Source organism: Microcaecilia unicolor, chromosome 2, assembly GCF_901765095.1.
Source record: "Microcaecilia unicolor chromosome 2, aMicUni1.1, whole genome shotgun sequence".
NCBI lineage: Eukaryota > Metazoa > Chordata > Amphibia > Gymnophiona > Siphonopidae > Microcaecilia > Microcaecilia unicolor.
Genome location: NC_044032.1, coordinates 242,371,817 through 242,387,780, shown reverse-complemented (window position 1 = coordinate 242,387,780; position 15,964 = coordinate 242,371,817). Strand labels below are relative to the sequence as shown.

General features: G+C 43.9%; 1 protein-coding gene across 1 annotated transcript in view; it reads left to right on the top strand.

Annotated features, from left to right (window-relative positions):
- Positions 1–15,964, top strand: part of PTAR1 (protein prenyltransferase alpha subunit repeat containing 1) — a 98,059-nt gene that overhangs the window by 64,091 nt on the left and 18,004 nt on the right. Inside the window, exons 4-5 of the mRNA XM_030193852.1 lie at positions 5,896–6,000; positions 12,679–12,892. Of these exons, the coding sequence (XP_030049712.1) occupies positions 5,896–6,000; positions 12,679–12,892 (319 nt within the window). The remainder of the gene's footprint in view (positions 1–5,895; positions 6,001–12,678; positions 12,893–15,964) is intronic.

Genomic DNA, 15,964 nt, shown 5'->3' with positions numbered 1-15,964 from the left:
CTAAACTGCTGCTTCCGAGTGTCCCGCTTTCACATGGAGATACTAAGAGCAGTGATAGCCTTGGTTCAAGTGGGAGAATTTCTCATCTCCCTCGTTCTCAAGGAGGCGTGCTTGTATATACCCATATGGTCATCACATCAGAGGTTTCTACGTTTTACGGTGCCTGGTCTTCGCTACCAGTTCAGGACTTTGCCGTTCGGTCTCGCCATGGCTCCAGAGCGTTTACCAAGGTTATGGTGGTGGTGGCGGCCTTCTTTCGGCACTAGGGAATCAGAGTTCACCCGTTTCTCGATGACCTGCTCATTGTGCATCATCCTATTTGGACAGCATGGCGGCAACAGACAAAGTTGTTTGTCCTGCAGTCATTGGGTTGGGTGATCAGTATTGAAAAGAGCAGACTAACCTCATCACAGATGCTGAAGTATCTGGGCATTCTATTCGACACAGCACAGGAGAGGTTCTTCCTCACAGGAGGTTGAATCTAGTTAAACAGGTTCATCTTCTCAGTCCATAAGAGTTTCTGTATGTGTGCATGGGCTGTGTGTAAGTTTTTATATAATATGTATTTGGCTCTGTTAAATTGGGTTTGGGGATGAGTGGATGGGCTGTTAGAAGAAATGGGGAGGAAGTGTGCTTTAGATATAACCGAGTATGCGATGGGAGGGGGGAACGATTGTGTGCATGGATTGTTGACCCAGAGTGTGGCTGTGTTGTGATGTGATTGGAGTTGTATGACATGATAACACGTTTAACTTAGAAAGGGGTGCAAATAGCTGTTTATGTATATGGATGTGTGCAGGGTTTGGGGGTGTATGTGGACGGGTTTGTCTGGAGTGCGGTGGTTCAGTTTTTTGATATCCCATTCAGGGGTTTATACCTTCTGTCTGGTGTAGATTATGTGGGTAGAGGGGGGGGGGGGGTTCCGTATGGAGGGGGTAATAAGGTACACATGGCTTTTAGTAGCCTAAGGGGTTCCTTATGTTAAGTGATCAGATGTCTAGAACTGTTTATCATTAGATATATATTTGTTATTCATACCTACTTATGAGTGCTGATCTAAAGGTTTTGTCTTACAGTGTTAAAGGCCTTAATATGCCTCAGAAACGTCAAAAGCTCTTTAAAGAACTGTCACAACATAGACCACATATAGTCTTTTTGAAGGAGACACACCTTCTCCGAGCGCACGAAAGGCTCCTCTCTCATCCTTGTTACCCTACAGCTTACTTTGCTTCATCTGTTGATTTCATCAGTATAGCCGGGGAGTGGCTATACTGATTCATTCATCGGTACCAGTCCAGGTTGTTAAACTTAAACGGGACCCGGGTGGGCAGTTCTTATTTTTACATATCACCATTGATGAACTGGATGTCACCCTGGCATCTATATACGCGCCTAGTGACCACCAGGAGATTTTTTATATTCGGGTGAGGGACTCCATTTATACAGGGCTCCTTGGTCTTAGGTGGGGACTTTAATGCTGTATTGGATCCAGATCTTGATAGATTGGGGGACTTCACAGCCGCTGACACTAAACTAACCATAACCTTGGGCTGTCTTATATACTCTTTGGGATCCCTGATATATGGCGCCTTTCTCATCCACGAGACCGAGATTATATCTACTATTCTCATACGCATGATTCCTATTCACGCATTGATTATATCTTCCCAGAGGCTGGCATTGGCAATTTATAACTATATCAGATCATGCGCCAATATGGGTATCTCTGCCTTCCCTTAGTGAAGAGGTCAAAGATAAATGATGTACTTTAAATATCAGCTTGCCGAGGGAAGCTGAGGTGGTGGGAGGCTGTAGGAGAGTATTAAAAGAATACTTGGAAAACAACATAGATTCAGGTCCTTCTTTAAACATAGTTTGGGATTCGATGGAGGCTGTGTCTTGGGGATACTTCCTGCAAATGGCTAGTAAGCGTGCTCGTTTCCAAAAGGTATGGTAAGCCAGCTGTTTAGACAGAATTCAGCGTTTGGAGGCCAGCCACAAGGATAGCGGTTCACCCGAGACCCTCCAGGAATTTCGCAGTCCTTAGGCTTCACTTAGATTCCATTTATTCTGAACAACTTAGCCTGTTGCAAGTGCGTCATAGGATACATTCTTATGAATTCACTAACAAGGCGGGGGTACCCTTGCTCTTCGATTGTGTAAACAAAAGGTTGACCGCACAGTAGTACGTATTCGACACAGTAAAGGTAACTTGTTGACTACTTCCTCTCAGATTCGTTTGCATTTTCAGCAATTCTGTCAATCTTTATACTCGCAAGAATCTCACTCCACCTCAGAGGCTATCGCAGAGTACTTAGCATCCTGTAATTTACCTTCAATTACCCCTGCGCAAGCAGCTGATCTGGATAAGCCGGTAACTTCACTGCAGATCCAAAAAGTTATTAAGAGCCTCCCCTCACAGAAATCACCTGGTTTAGATGGCTTTCCTAATGAGCTTTATAAGACGTTTGCCCCATACCTGACTCCACTTCTTTCAGATCCACTTAATCAGCAGCGAAATGGGACGACCTTTCTGCCCTCCATGATGAAGGTTTGGATTGCATTAATACCAAAACCAGATAAAGATCATACTGAATGTGCCTCATATCGCCCTATCTCCATTCTAAATGTGGATGTCAAGATTCTAGCAAACGTTTTAGCAAATCATCTTGCACATGTCCTACCATCTATTATACATCCTGATCAAGTGGGGTTTGTGGCTAATCGACAAGTCATGGATAATATTAGAAGAGTTGTAGACCTGATGTACTTGTCTAAAAGAGATAAGATCCCTATATGTCTTCTCAGCTTAGATGCGGAAAAGGCTTTCGATAGGATTCATTGGCCTTTATGTATCAGGCTATGCAGTGCTTTGGGATACGCCCATCATTCTGTGGATGGATCAGGCCTTTTATCATTCTCCTAAGGCATGTGTCCAGGTTAATAGAGGTAATTCTGAATAGAGGAACCCGTCAGGCTTGCCACTTGTCTCCTATGCTCTTTGCAATGGTTGTGGAGCCTTTTGCGGTGAAAGTGTGTTCGAACCCGGATATTTCTAGTATATACCTCGCTGATAGAGAACATAAAATGACACTATTTGCTGATGATATATTTGCCTTTAACTCGTCCATTAACTTCATTTCCTAATCTTTTGCAAACTATTGGCAATTACTCAGCTGTTTCTGGGTTTAAAGTTAATATGACAAATCGGAAGCCTTAAATATTGCCCTGCCCTCGAGGTTGGTGGAATCCTTGCAGACTTCATTCTCTTTTCGCTGGGCTACAAAGGGAATATGTTATCTGGGTGTGTTCCTGACTCCGCATTTTTCTGATCTATTTTCCGCTAACTACTTGGGTTTGCTTAGAGCCATTTCTGTTGACTTGGACAGACGGGAGGATCTGACTTTTTCTTGGTTTGGTAAGATAGCTACCATCAAAATGAACATCCTACCACGCCTACTTTACCTATTTCAGGTGCTCCCCTTGAGGATGCCAAGGGGATTTCTTTCTAAATTACAAGACCGTTTCACACGTTTTATTTGGGCTGGTAGACATCCTCGATTACCGCGATCATTTCTTTATCAAGATAAGAAGAAGGGAGGGTTGGGAGTCCCTAATATTTACTGGTATTACTGGGCAGCTCAAGCGTGCGCGGCAATACAATGTTATCAGGCACACCCCCATAAGCTATGGATTCACTTGGAACAATTTTCTTTTGGCTCCCGGCCGTGGGAGCCCTCATGTGGCTTCCACGTAAACATAGATCTCGGAGGACATGGTTGCGTCCCTCAATCTATACTACTTTCCTTACTGGGATGGTCTTTTCCCACATCAGGACCATATTTTGTCACATCTTACACCTATAGCATTTAACCCTCTTTTTTTCCTCCTGGGAATACACAGGGAGTGTTCACCCGTTGGTACACTGAGGGTCTTAGGACCTGGGGGCAATTGTTTGATGAAGAATCCTTGTTAACTTTCTCTTCACTTGTGGAAGAATTTTCTTTTACATCATCAGATATGCATATCTCCAGATCTCTCACTTGCTCAACGTGCCCTCTATTCATTCTGTAATCACACAAGAGAACTCCTTTTTGGAGGATTTATATGAAGACTCCAAGACCACGAGAGGTCTGATTACCTCTCTATACAAATATCTCTGATCGCAGCCCCCAGTATATAGTCTCCATAGAAGAATTTGGCAGCGTGAGCTGGGCTTGGAGTTGAGGGATGACGAGTGGGTGGTCATGGAAAGGGCATCGGCAAAGGTGTCTGTTTATGTGCCTTTTAAAGAAAACGCTATAAAAGTTCTATTTCGATTGTATTTAACGCCTGCTCGTCTTCGATGTATATGCCCAGTTTTATCGGGCATGTGTTGGAGGGGATGTGGCGAACTTGGTACAGTGGGTCACATATGGTGGTCCTGTGTTAAAATTCGCGCTTTTTGGAAAGCAGTTTATTATAGGCTACAGAAATGGTTGGGGAGCTCTATTGCATGAGCACCAGAATTTTTTCATTTTCCTAAGAAAGCCCCGGGATTAATGCCCCCTCAAGCTACTTTGGTGCTGCATGCTATGAGCACAGCTCAGATGATTGTAGCCGCTCACTAGAAGCAACAATCTGTTCCCTCAATGATGAAGTGGCTTAATAAATTATGGTATATTTATGAAATGAAGCGTTTATTAGCTGAGCGCAGAGGCATAAATGGGAAACTGTTTGGGAGCCTTTTATTTCACAGTGCTCCGCATGAGCATTGTCTGACTGGACTGTGAGGCACCTCCTGTGGATGTGAACTTTGATGTATCTTCCTGATTCGTTGAGAGAGGGGTGGGTGTGGGAGGGGGGAAGGGGAGGGTTACTTTTCTGTATCACAAAATGATTTCTAAAAAGTTTGAAGTTTCATTCAATTACTTTCCTAATGTTTGGGCTGGAAGGAATATTGTTCCGATAGATACTTCCTTTTCTTTGTTATACATTTACATATATAAAGACAGAGCAATGATGTTTGTGACAGTGTATTTTACTTTCCCTTCATGCTTAAACTGTTAATAAAGACTTCTTATAAATTAAAAAAAAAAAAAAAAAAAAGTAGGGAAGTCAAGTAACCTTAAGTGACTTCCTGTAGCTGAAGGGAATATAACACACTCTGTCAGTCCTTATTCATTGGAACCAGTTAACAGGTTTCCCTGTTAGGTGGAGCTCTCTGCCATCCTGCTTTATCCCCTTCCTCACATTCTGTTTTACTTCGAGCACCATCGCTTCACAGTTTCTGCTGTTTTATTTTAATAACATAGTAAATGATGGCAGAAAGTAGGCTCTCTCCATATCAGTCCCAGGCAAGACCAGAACTTGTAAAATTATTCAAGACTGACATTGAGTCCAACACTCAAGTCTCCTTCCAAGTCTTATTACCAAATGCATCTAGTAAGCCACACAGCCACCAATAGCAGCAAACTTACTGTCCAAAACCTACAACTTCTCTGTGCTCATGGAAGTTTTGATTTTGACCATGATCACTGCATGCAGCTTATCCTTATCCTAGTCCTACTGATTATAGGGTCTTAGCCAAGGGTTAGCCTGCACAGATCAGTGGTTATCTCCATTGTCTGTGTGTCATAAGGTCATGTATTTGATATCCCTTCACTTTTGCAAGTAAGGGTCTTCTCTGTTTACTCTTTCAAGTTTATGACCATTTTACCCTCCACACCAATGCCCCAGTCCCTGAAATTCCAGGAGGCCATACCATGCATATACCTTGTTAGAAACATCTAACAGCTCATGACTGTGTATTAATTTTACAGAGCATGTGAGAACATTATGTGAAAGGTTGAGATGGGGTTGGGTGCACGTATGGAAGAAAGCTGTTATTTAACGTGCATCTCTCTTCTCGAACAGGAAAGAACTGATACAGGCTGGAACATTAAATCCAGTGAAAGATTTGCACCTGGGAAAACTGACATTAACTAAGTTTCCTAAGAGCCCGGAGACATGGATCCACAGGTTTGCCCATTTTATTGTCTTGCATGTTATCTGCTGTACTGTTCCATGCAGCTCAACTTGAGCCTCTTTCCGATGGCCCCAGGTATGGCACAATGGGTGCATGGCTTGAGCAGCCTCTCAACCTAAGGGAGGGTAGTCGGCATACCCAGAGCACATTACAGAAGCAGGAGCACAGCTAAAAAACATAATTTGCTTCACTTTGTGGAGCACACATCTCCCCCCCCCACACACACACACACACTTCCTCCTATCCAGAGCACCAGACTTGTTGGGTTGAAGCCGGATCTTCAAGCAGTTGTAGAGCTGATGTTTACTGAATAGTTCCAGACAGATTGACTCAAGAGAACTTACATTATGGCCTTTTTTGACTGCCCTCACTCACCCTGTCAGCAAGATTTTCATTTCCAGAACTTTTGGGCACAAACATTTCACCAGATGAACCTCGAAAAGACATGTCTTAATTGCAGTTAATTATCCTGACTGAATCAAGAGTTCATGCATGTTTGGAGTCCTTCTGTGGGCTCCATACTACCCTTATAACCCCGCACTCCCTCAATCAAGCAGTTTCCCTGTAGAATGGGTCGGCCTTATTAATGAGCAACTATTTTTCTCATATGGCCCTGCTTTGTAGTTCCTACTAACTTGCAAAGGAGGCCTTCCAGTGAGTCTGTGTACATGGCCCCGCATCCTCCATGAGCCGCCCCTGCCTACAGGTATTCTCCAAATAGCGAAAGGTGAAGTTAAGTACCTTCCATATTGTAATGGTCTTTTACATAGCTTCTGAGTCTTCACATATAACTTAGATGAAGAGAAGCAGAAGTGTAGCCAAGCAGTTTCACAAGCTTTGGCCTAGTTACCAATGACAGTGTTTTATGGCAGGTATGGCACTCTGCAGCAGCAGTAAGTCTTCCTAGCTGAGTAATAAAGCATGCAGAAACAGGAATGACATGGAAAGTGCAACCCCGGCATCCGTCAAAGGTGCCAAAATCTTTTTTTTTTTCACTTGTCTTCGTTTAATGTGCGGCTCATGTTCCTAGCAGGTGAAATTTAAGCTACCTCTACTGGGGCTGCTTGAAATATTGATGTGGCCACAAGTCTGCGTGTTCTCTGAGAATTACACTGCACTGAGCCTGTATGAGGGAGACTGTCCTTACAGGCTTATGAAGCCATTCATCCTATGGACCGTCATTTTAATTACCTTACCATGATGCAGTTGTGCTTTCAAGTGTAAATAATCTCTTCCCCGCTCCCCCCCCCCCCCCCCCCCACCTCTGTGCTTGTGAACTGCACAGTTAGCTGAGCTTATGGCACAGCCCCAGATGCTGTTCACCATCGGGGGGTGGGGGGGATATACAGAGGAGCCTCGATTCAAGCCTTTTCAGTGTTGGGTCTCTTAGCTGAGAATGTGAATTAATGCACTGGGTATTATGGCATGTATTAAACGATATGCTATGCTTTTTTAGCTGCTGGTAGAGAGTGGAATGCAGAGGAAGAGACCAGCATTTTGCACATTTGACTTTGACAGGGGATGCCCCAGGGAATGAGTTCAAATCTCTGCTCCCGACACAAACTCTCCTTGGCCCTGTGAAAGTCATTTTTGGATTGTTTATTCAAAGAATCTAGCTATTTGACTATAAACATTTTGAAGATCTATCCCTGCTGAGTAGCTACTACAAAAATGGCATTCTGGGAAGTGCGGTTAGATGGAGGGATTAGGGGACTGTTAAGTGATTAGTACTGTCTGATCGAAGGGTCTATTTATTGAATCATAACATGCATTAATATGTGTTGCTTACTACGATTCCCATTATTTGTGATGGGGCCAGTTATCTAATAGCATACGTTAACTGCTAGGCTGCAGCTGAAAATATGCTTAGTATAGCCGACTAAATCCAGTGCTGCATCCCTTCCATCAGTACCTCTTACAGAATATTTTTAATAATATTTTAGAATTAATTTGCTAATGGCAGTGAATATTTTTGTAGTAGCACAGTATCCAGAATACACTCACTCACTTTATTGTGATTTAATTTTATTGCACTCCACTTTAGAACTTTTTAGGAAAGGTGGAAAATTGAATGTGAATAAATAAATAGTCATTTCTGGGGAGAAATATATAAACGTTCTAATATCTACCACCACACCCCATTCTTCCCTCCACTTAGCTAGTTCCAACACTATGGACATGGGGAGATTGGGATGGACTGACCCTCCTTGGAGCCGCACCCAGGATTCTAGCACTCTGTGTAAGACATGTTTGCAGTACAAGAGCAGACTCAGGCAGTTTTAAAAGCAGAAATTAGTGGCCAGTCTGGTGGCTCTGCAGTACTTTGATATTTGGCGTTCAGATTAGCTGGGGATGCTGCAGAGCAGGGGTTCTTAACCTTTATTGGTTCTTGCACCCCCTTTAACTGATCAATTAAACCCTCGGACTCCATAAACCACATGTCCACTAGTGACTGCTGACAGCTACATATGTTGTTGTATGCTACTAACACTGCTAACATGTGGCTAAAGTTGTACAAAGTTATGCTACCAGTAACTGTCCTAATAACTCTCGTCACTCTGTCTAGCAAATTTCAATAAGTAGCCTCAGGTTTCAAGACACTTTTCCGCATCTCTTTGAGGTGCAGGCACCACTGGTTAAAAACCCCTACAGCAGAGGAAATGGTCAGTCCTAACTGGAATGGGCAGATCACGATCTTTGCTTAAGGGTGCCACCTAGTGGCCAGATTCAGGGCCCATCATTGCTGCTTCCAGAAGGAGTCCTACTGCATGACCCTCAACTGGAATCTCTAAATGCAATGACCAGACTAGGTATACTGGGGGGGGGGGGGGGGGGGGGGGGGGGGGTAGTTGCAAATATAAAGACTCGTGTCACCAAATCTCCCCCATCCCTTTCCTCTTCTTGGTTACAAAGGAGCAGAAAGGAAGCAGTGGGACAAAAAAACAAAAACTAGGGCTCTAGAGCTGTGAGAAAAGGAGTCAAAATATATTAAAGATTATTTTGGAATAGAAACAGTGCATTCCAGGCATGAGATGTGAAAGGAAGCAGAGATAATAAAGAAATAGATATCTGGAGGGTCATTAGCAATCCTGCTTATGTAAGAGAGTGATAAGTCCTTCCTTCCGTTAACTGAAACAGCATCTAGTCATATGTATCCACAGTTTGTATTGTGACATTCATAAAGAGCTCTACACTAGGACTCACAGCAGTTGTAAAAAATTATAGTGAGTTCCTGCCCTAGAGAGCTTAGAGAGACGTCCTGAAGCAGTGGGATATAAAGTGGTACATACAAGATGACAGAGTGGCAGAAGCAGGCGTATCAATGTCCGAATCATGGTTAGAATTATTATTTTATTAAGAGCATGCTGAACATACACAAATGTGTGATTTTAAATGAGTTCTACTGCATACACCATTAATATTACCCATCTCGCTCAATCCATGACTGCAATTTTTATTTCAGCCTTAATACTCATGCATTCTAATATAAATTACATCCCAAGATTCCAACATTATCTAACCCAGATCTCTTTTGTAATAATTCATAAGAGAGCAAAGCAAATTTATTTATTTTATTTAGGACCAAATCAAAGGGGTTTGCAAAGCTGTTGGCTATAACTATAAACATTCCATAAATTTTTCAGTTCCAGTCTTACTAGTGCTCTGTCCTCATGTCAACAGGTAGTATGTGGGGAGAAGCAGAAGTGGGGAGGGTCTGGAGAAGAGTTACGCTATTGTTTTCTATTCAGCTGTATCTTAGCACAAATCAGAGAACTCTGAGTGATTTATGGGGGAAAAGAGGAGTGAGTGCTGGGGGGGGGTGTCGGTGAAGCACAAGGAGGTAGAGGCAGGAGGGAATTCGGTCACCTTCCCCCATCTCCTTGATGGCAACAATGCAAACATGGGCTTTCTGGCACCGTTATCTTCCCCAAAGCAGTGGCGTAGCTACGTGGGGCCTGGGCCCCCGTAGATTTCCGTGGGGACCCCCTCCCGGTGAACCCGCCACCGCCTACCTTCCGTTTTGCTGGCGGGGGACCCCACTCCCCGCCAGCCGACGTCTTCTCCCGTAAAACGCAGCAGCCGGCACTGGCAGAGAAAAGTCTTCATCCTCGCATGCTGACGTCAGGATGTCAGACTCAGAGAACAGGACGTCAGCATGCGAGGATGAAGACTTTTCTCTGCCAGTGCCGGCTGCTGCGTTTTACGGGAGAAGACGTCGGCTGGCGGGGAGTGGGGTCCCCCGCCAGCAAAACGGAAGGTAGGCGGCGGCGGGGGTGGGTTCGCAGCGGGAGGGGGGTCGGCAGAGACGGGGGGGCGACGATGGCGGCGGGAGGGGGGCGGGGGGGCTAAAATGTGCCCCCTCCTCTCGAGCTGTGGACCCCCCTCCCATGCAAGTCTGGCTATGCCCCTGCCCCAAAGTACCATGTTTTATCCAGCAGCTAAGGGAGGACTGGGGTAAGAGCAGTAGGGTGTGGTGGGCTGAATGAAAACTATGTGTGATGGATTATTGGGGAAAAGTGCAGAAGAGCTGGTAAAGATGGGATGGGCATGTGAAAGAGAGCCAGAGAGGTAGTAGGGTGTGTATGAAAGAAAGCTAGAGGTGGTGATAAGATAGGAGTGGGGCAGAAGTGCTGATGGAGGATGCATACAAGGGAGAGTTTTAAGGAGTTGAAATGCTAAGAGGGAGAAGCTAGAAAACGAAAGAGAATGAAGGGAAGAACAATGAGAGAAATAGTGGTCGGATCCGGGTATGAGTGGAAAGAGCATGACATGGTGATGGTGGAAAAGAAGGAAGGAGAACCTGGGAAAAGTTAGGATGTTTGGGGCAGGGACAATATTGTACCTGAAAAATTTTGTAATCTACCTTGAGCTAAAAAATTGAAAATATGGTCTAGGATTATATATTTCATTTTTGAGAGGAAAGAAAGAAAGGAGACTGGGACCAATCCAAATAGAGCATCAACGCCACCCAGACAATACAGGTAGATTGTTTCTTTATTTTCCGTTTAGTGATTGGAATAAGTAATCCAGTGATCTAGCAGCTGTACTGCACTTGAAGTTAACTAGATTCTCTGCTGGTATTCTACAAAATTATTGTGTGCGAGTTATTGATAGCACATAGGTCCTTCTTTGAATATGAATAATGCCTCTGTGACGTAGGCTAGATTTAGGACTGGGCTTCTGATTGTCAGATTTTTAGGTCCTGGGGTGTTGTGTGCCATCAGCCAAACCAGCTGCTGTGTGCCGTACTCAGGTGACCTCCATAGCAGCTACTGAAGAGTACAGTCAGCAAGGGAACTGGCATAGCCTCTGGGGTAGAGGGCACTTGAAAGAAGTGTGAGGGCACATCTTAATCCAGGTAGGGAAGGTGAGGGGTGGGGTGGGTTGTCCTGGAAGGGAAGGTGGAGATGAGTTGATGGGGGAAAGGGGCTGTCATTTGATATGGGATGTACGTAGGGGAGTTAGAATCAATGGATCTGGAGGAAGGGCATGGAATGCCTATGTTCTTAACAACAACAACAACAAAAAAGTCCTCCTTAAAAATTGCTCCTCCAGGACAGCTCTAGACTGGTTGTGCAGTAGCACATTTTATATGGCTAACGATCACGTCAGGGTCAAGGCTGGCGTTGCAGTTGTACTGGATGTGCCCCCCCCTCCCCCACCATACACGCACATACAGAAACACAAACACACACACACATTGGGCGTGTGGGGTGATCGTGTGAGTTGCTGCATGGCATTCTGTGCATGTCCTGGATGTGGGGGACAGTTTGAGTTAGCAGGGGATCTTTCACCACTCCCAGTCACACCCCCTTGTGGTACAGCACCTTTATCCTACACTAAAGCTGAACCTGATCATGGTGCAGGTTCTGCTGAAAGTCTGATTGATGATCCCTGGATCTTGGTTCTTCTGCTGTTCAAGCTGCTTCAGACAGGTGGCATCTTGGTGCAGCATGGGAGCAACTGCTCTACGTACGGTTTGCCTGCAGCTTAAAATAGGCATATGATCCCATTTTATTTAAACAGTCACCTGAATGGCTGTTGATCAGCTCTGTAGAGATCAGGGTTTTGAGTATGTGAGAGGAGTGGTAAGGAGTTGGTGATGGTGAGGGAGTCTGTGTGAGTAGCTCAGGTACTCAGATCTTAGTGTTTTTCCACATATCAGCTGTCTAGCAGAAGGCGAGGGTCTGTGTCACATGATACGTGAACTGTGCTATGTATAATCCAGTGTCATCCTTAATGGGAACTGATAGTAAAAACATATTGTTTCAGAGGGAAATTAATTATAAGGAAAATTATTTGCGCTTCACTTTTAAATGAAGTACACACATTTACAACAAATGGTAATATGTTTGTTGAGTGGTTTCTGTGATCCCAGTTCATGTTGCAGCAGTAGACTGTTGCAGAAATGATTAGTACAGAGTGTTTCTTAACTCTCTTAAACCACACTGAGAGCCACTGTCTTGTTCAGAAGTCCAGCAAGAAAGTGAGATTGGAGCTGCTTGGTTTGAATAACTCCTCTCAGCATTGATTGGCTCACTGCTTTTATACACTGATACTTCTCTGTGCTCTGCTGGGCAATGAACATGTTTTCGGCACTGCTGCAAGTAACAAAAGGCTTGTTTCTGTGTTTCTCATGTCATCATCTACCACCCTGCCCCGTGAGACAGGCGATGGGTGCTGCAGCGGCTAGCACAAGAACACTCCGTGCCCACTGTCCCAAATAAAAGCTGCTCAGGACCCATACCCAGCCAGGGACTGCTGAACATTGTCCAGGAGGAACTGCAGGTGTGCAGCGATGCCGCAGACAGGTACCCAAGCAACTACAACGCCTGGTCCCACCGCATCTGGGTCCTTCAGCACTTGGGAAAGCTAGATGTTAAGGTATGGTACTTCGAACAATGGAACCAAGCACAGATCAGTAAAACAAAAAAACTTGGCATGTGAGTGTTATGTGCCCATGTGTGTCTTGTGTTTACACAGAGAGAGACTCACATACTAGCAGCTGTTAGACATTTGCAGTTTCATAGACCCATTCCAATTGCAGGAAAATAACTGCAGTACCTTCTTGTAACAATGCCTTGAACTCGCATTAGGAATAGGCAATAATTAAATCTAAAATCCAAAATTGTATTGATTGGTAATTAAGTATATATTGTACTAGTTTTAGTTTTTGTATTGTAAAGTGCTTTAATAGTATGGTGCTAAGGAGCATAGTAAGGTATTAAAATCAGATCTGTAGCACAATCTCTCTCTCTCCTACCTCCCTACCAAGCCTCTCCCCGCTTTACTGTTTCCCTCCACGAAGTATGTCCTCATCATTCGCTCTTCTCTCCCAAACTACCCATTGCCCCCTTTCTCTGTTCTAGTCTAATTGCTGTATGAGGTCTCTAACTGTGCTTTATTATTAGAAAATCTTTTATTGAATTATAAAAAGAAAACAAAATTATACATAACTGAATGGAAGCGAACACATTCCTTCCCCTCCCCTTGAACAATACCTCAGTATTGTATTATAAAGTCAGAACATTGCTCTGGAGTCTCTTCTCTTATGACCCTCAACCATTACAAAATAGTGTCATTAAACTGGAACAATTAACCCCGCACCCCCCACCTGAAGCTCAATAAGTATCAACAGAGACCTTATTTACCTCCTGTAACTGATCCAAATCCAATACTTGACTGCAGACCTTGGGGGGATATGTTTTGTAAATATGTTCCCTTACAAATAAAAATACGTTTTGCCTTTTTGGAGAGAATCTGGCCCCTTAAGCCTCCCATAACATTAGAGCATGAAGTTTGTTCCTCCATTGCCAAAGTGTCAGAGGGGGACAGTTATAACCAGTGATTCAGAATGCATTTTTCCCCATTATATATGATTTGCCCCAAAAGAGCTGCTCATTTACACCTCAGGTACAGAGTGAAGCAGGTTTATTAAAAATGATCCCCTCAAGGGGAAAAAATGAGTTGAGTGTCCAGTACTAATTGCAGATAATTAAACAATGCTTTCCAAAATGCCCTTACCTGTCTACATTGCCAGAGACCATGAGAAAAGGAATTCTCTCCAGCTTGCCATTTGAGACATTGAGGGGTGTCAGCACAGCCAACAAGAAAAGCCTGCTTTTAAAAATAGGCCCTATGTACAGTGCGAAAATGACATTCCTGTAGTTCTGCACTGTGTGCCACCCCTGGTAGTGCTTTAAAAATATCTTGAAAAGTTGTGAGATGTATAAGGCCACCCAGATCTCTTCCAGGCCTCTAAAACTGGTAAATACATGTTGGGGTTGATGCCTGTTTAATTCTTTATTAAACCATGAGATTGAAACCTGCCCCAAAGCATCTCCTTCTAAAAACTCATTTGACCTCCAAATCTCAAAGAACAGCACTGTGAAGATAGAGAGGTCAGATAATGTGATAATTGTACATAGGCATATTGGTCTGCTGGGCCAAAGGACCATCTTTGTTGTAATTCTGGGAAAGTAAAAAAGGAACCACCTGTATCAGATGTTCAACCAAAAGAATACTCCTGGCTTTTCACCAACTAAACACCACATTTTCCATTCCCTGCTTAAACTCTGCATTTTCCACTAATCCACAATGAGGATCTTGATTCCAAAACGGAGTAACTCCCTCCACAGAAACCAAAGAGGACTTAACAGAAAACTCCTACAAAAGGGCTTGGGCAGCTTAGGTAGGTAGGTGTGCTTGTATAGGATAATTAAGATTCCAGGGATGAAAGTATTCTCATTCAAATGGTACATCTGTAAACACTCATGCTCATAATCCAGTCTCTTAGGTGACATAAGACAAGCCTGGTTATATAACTTCATGTCTGGCACGCCCAATCAACCCCGATTCCAATTACCCATCAGAAAGCTCCATCTCATCTCATTTTAGGTTTCTTATCCCTCACCCCAACAAAACTTGGTCAATAACTTTTGCAAGGCTCTAACATCTCGTTTAAGAAGGCGGATGGGGAGAGACTGAAGGACATAAACCAGTGTGGGAAAGCCACCATACGATACAAATGTATTCTACCCATCAAACAAGACAAGGTAGACCAGTGGTCAAACTGACATTTCATGTCATAACTTTATCAACATTTAGTCTATAAATTGAAGGAGTGTCCATGGATAACTATACCCCCAAAGAACGGAATGAGTTATTCACCCAGTGTAAGGAAATGATGTCCCCCCAGTCTCTCTGTAAAGAGTCAGATCCCACCAAAGCTTCTGACTTTGAGATTTAGCTGGAATCCTGAGAAATCTCCATATTCACGGAGACAGTCCAGGAGAACAGGGAAGAACGAATGCGTTTCAGTTATATAGACCAATAGATCATCTGCAAAGGCAGCTATTTTAAATATACTTTTACCAGCTGTTAATCCCTGTATCTCGGGGTTACCCTGGATTTCCCTAATCAAGGAGCCTAAAGTCAAAACAAAAGGTAATGGAGACAAAGGACAACCCTGGCGGGTTCCCCTCTGAATTGAAAATGAATCTGATACCACCATTAGCCCATACCTTCGCCTTTGGGTCAGAATATAAAGCTTCTGTTGCTCTAATAAAGAAGTATACCACCCCATAGGCTCTCAAAACACCATAGAGGAACCCCCACACCACACTGTCAAAAGCCTTGTCAGCATCAAAGCTGATGAGAAGTGAAGGGGTCTCTCCAAAGTGTGCCATTTCAAAAGCAGCCAGAATCTGTGTCATATTTTTTTGAGATGGCACGGCCACAAACAATTCCCAATTGTGATTCCACTATTAAGGAATGCAATACGCTAGACAGCCTATTGGTTAAAATTGTTGCTAGCAATGTAGCCTCGTCCTATATAATAATTTGCACCTCCAACGTTCCATCGCTGTCTGGCTGCCTGGGTTCGTAACATCTCATGACGTCGGCCAGCCTCCAGCGTTCCATTCCCCCTCACTGTCCCGCCCTTGCAACAAAACA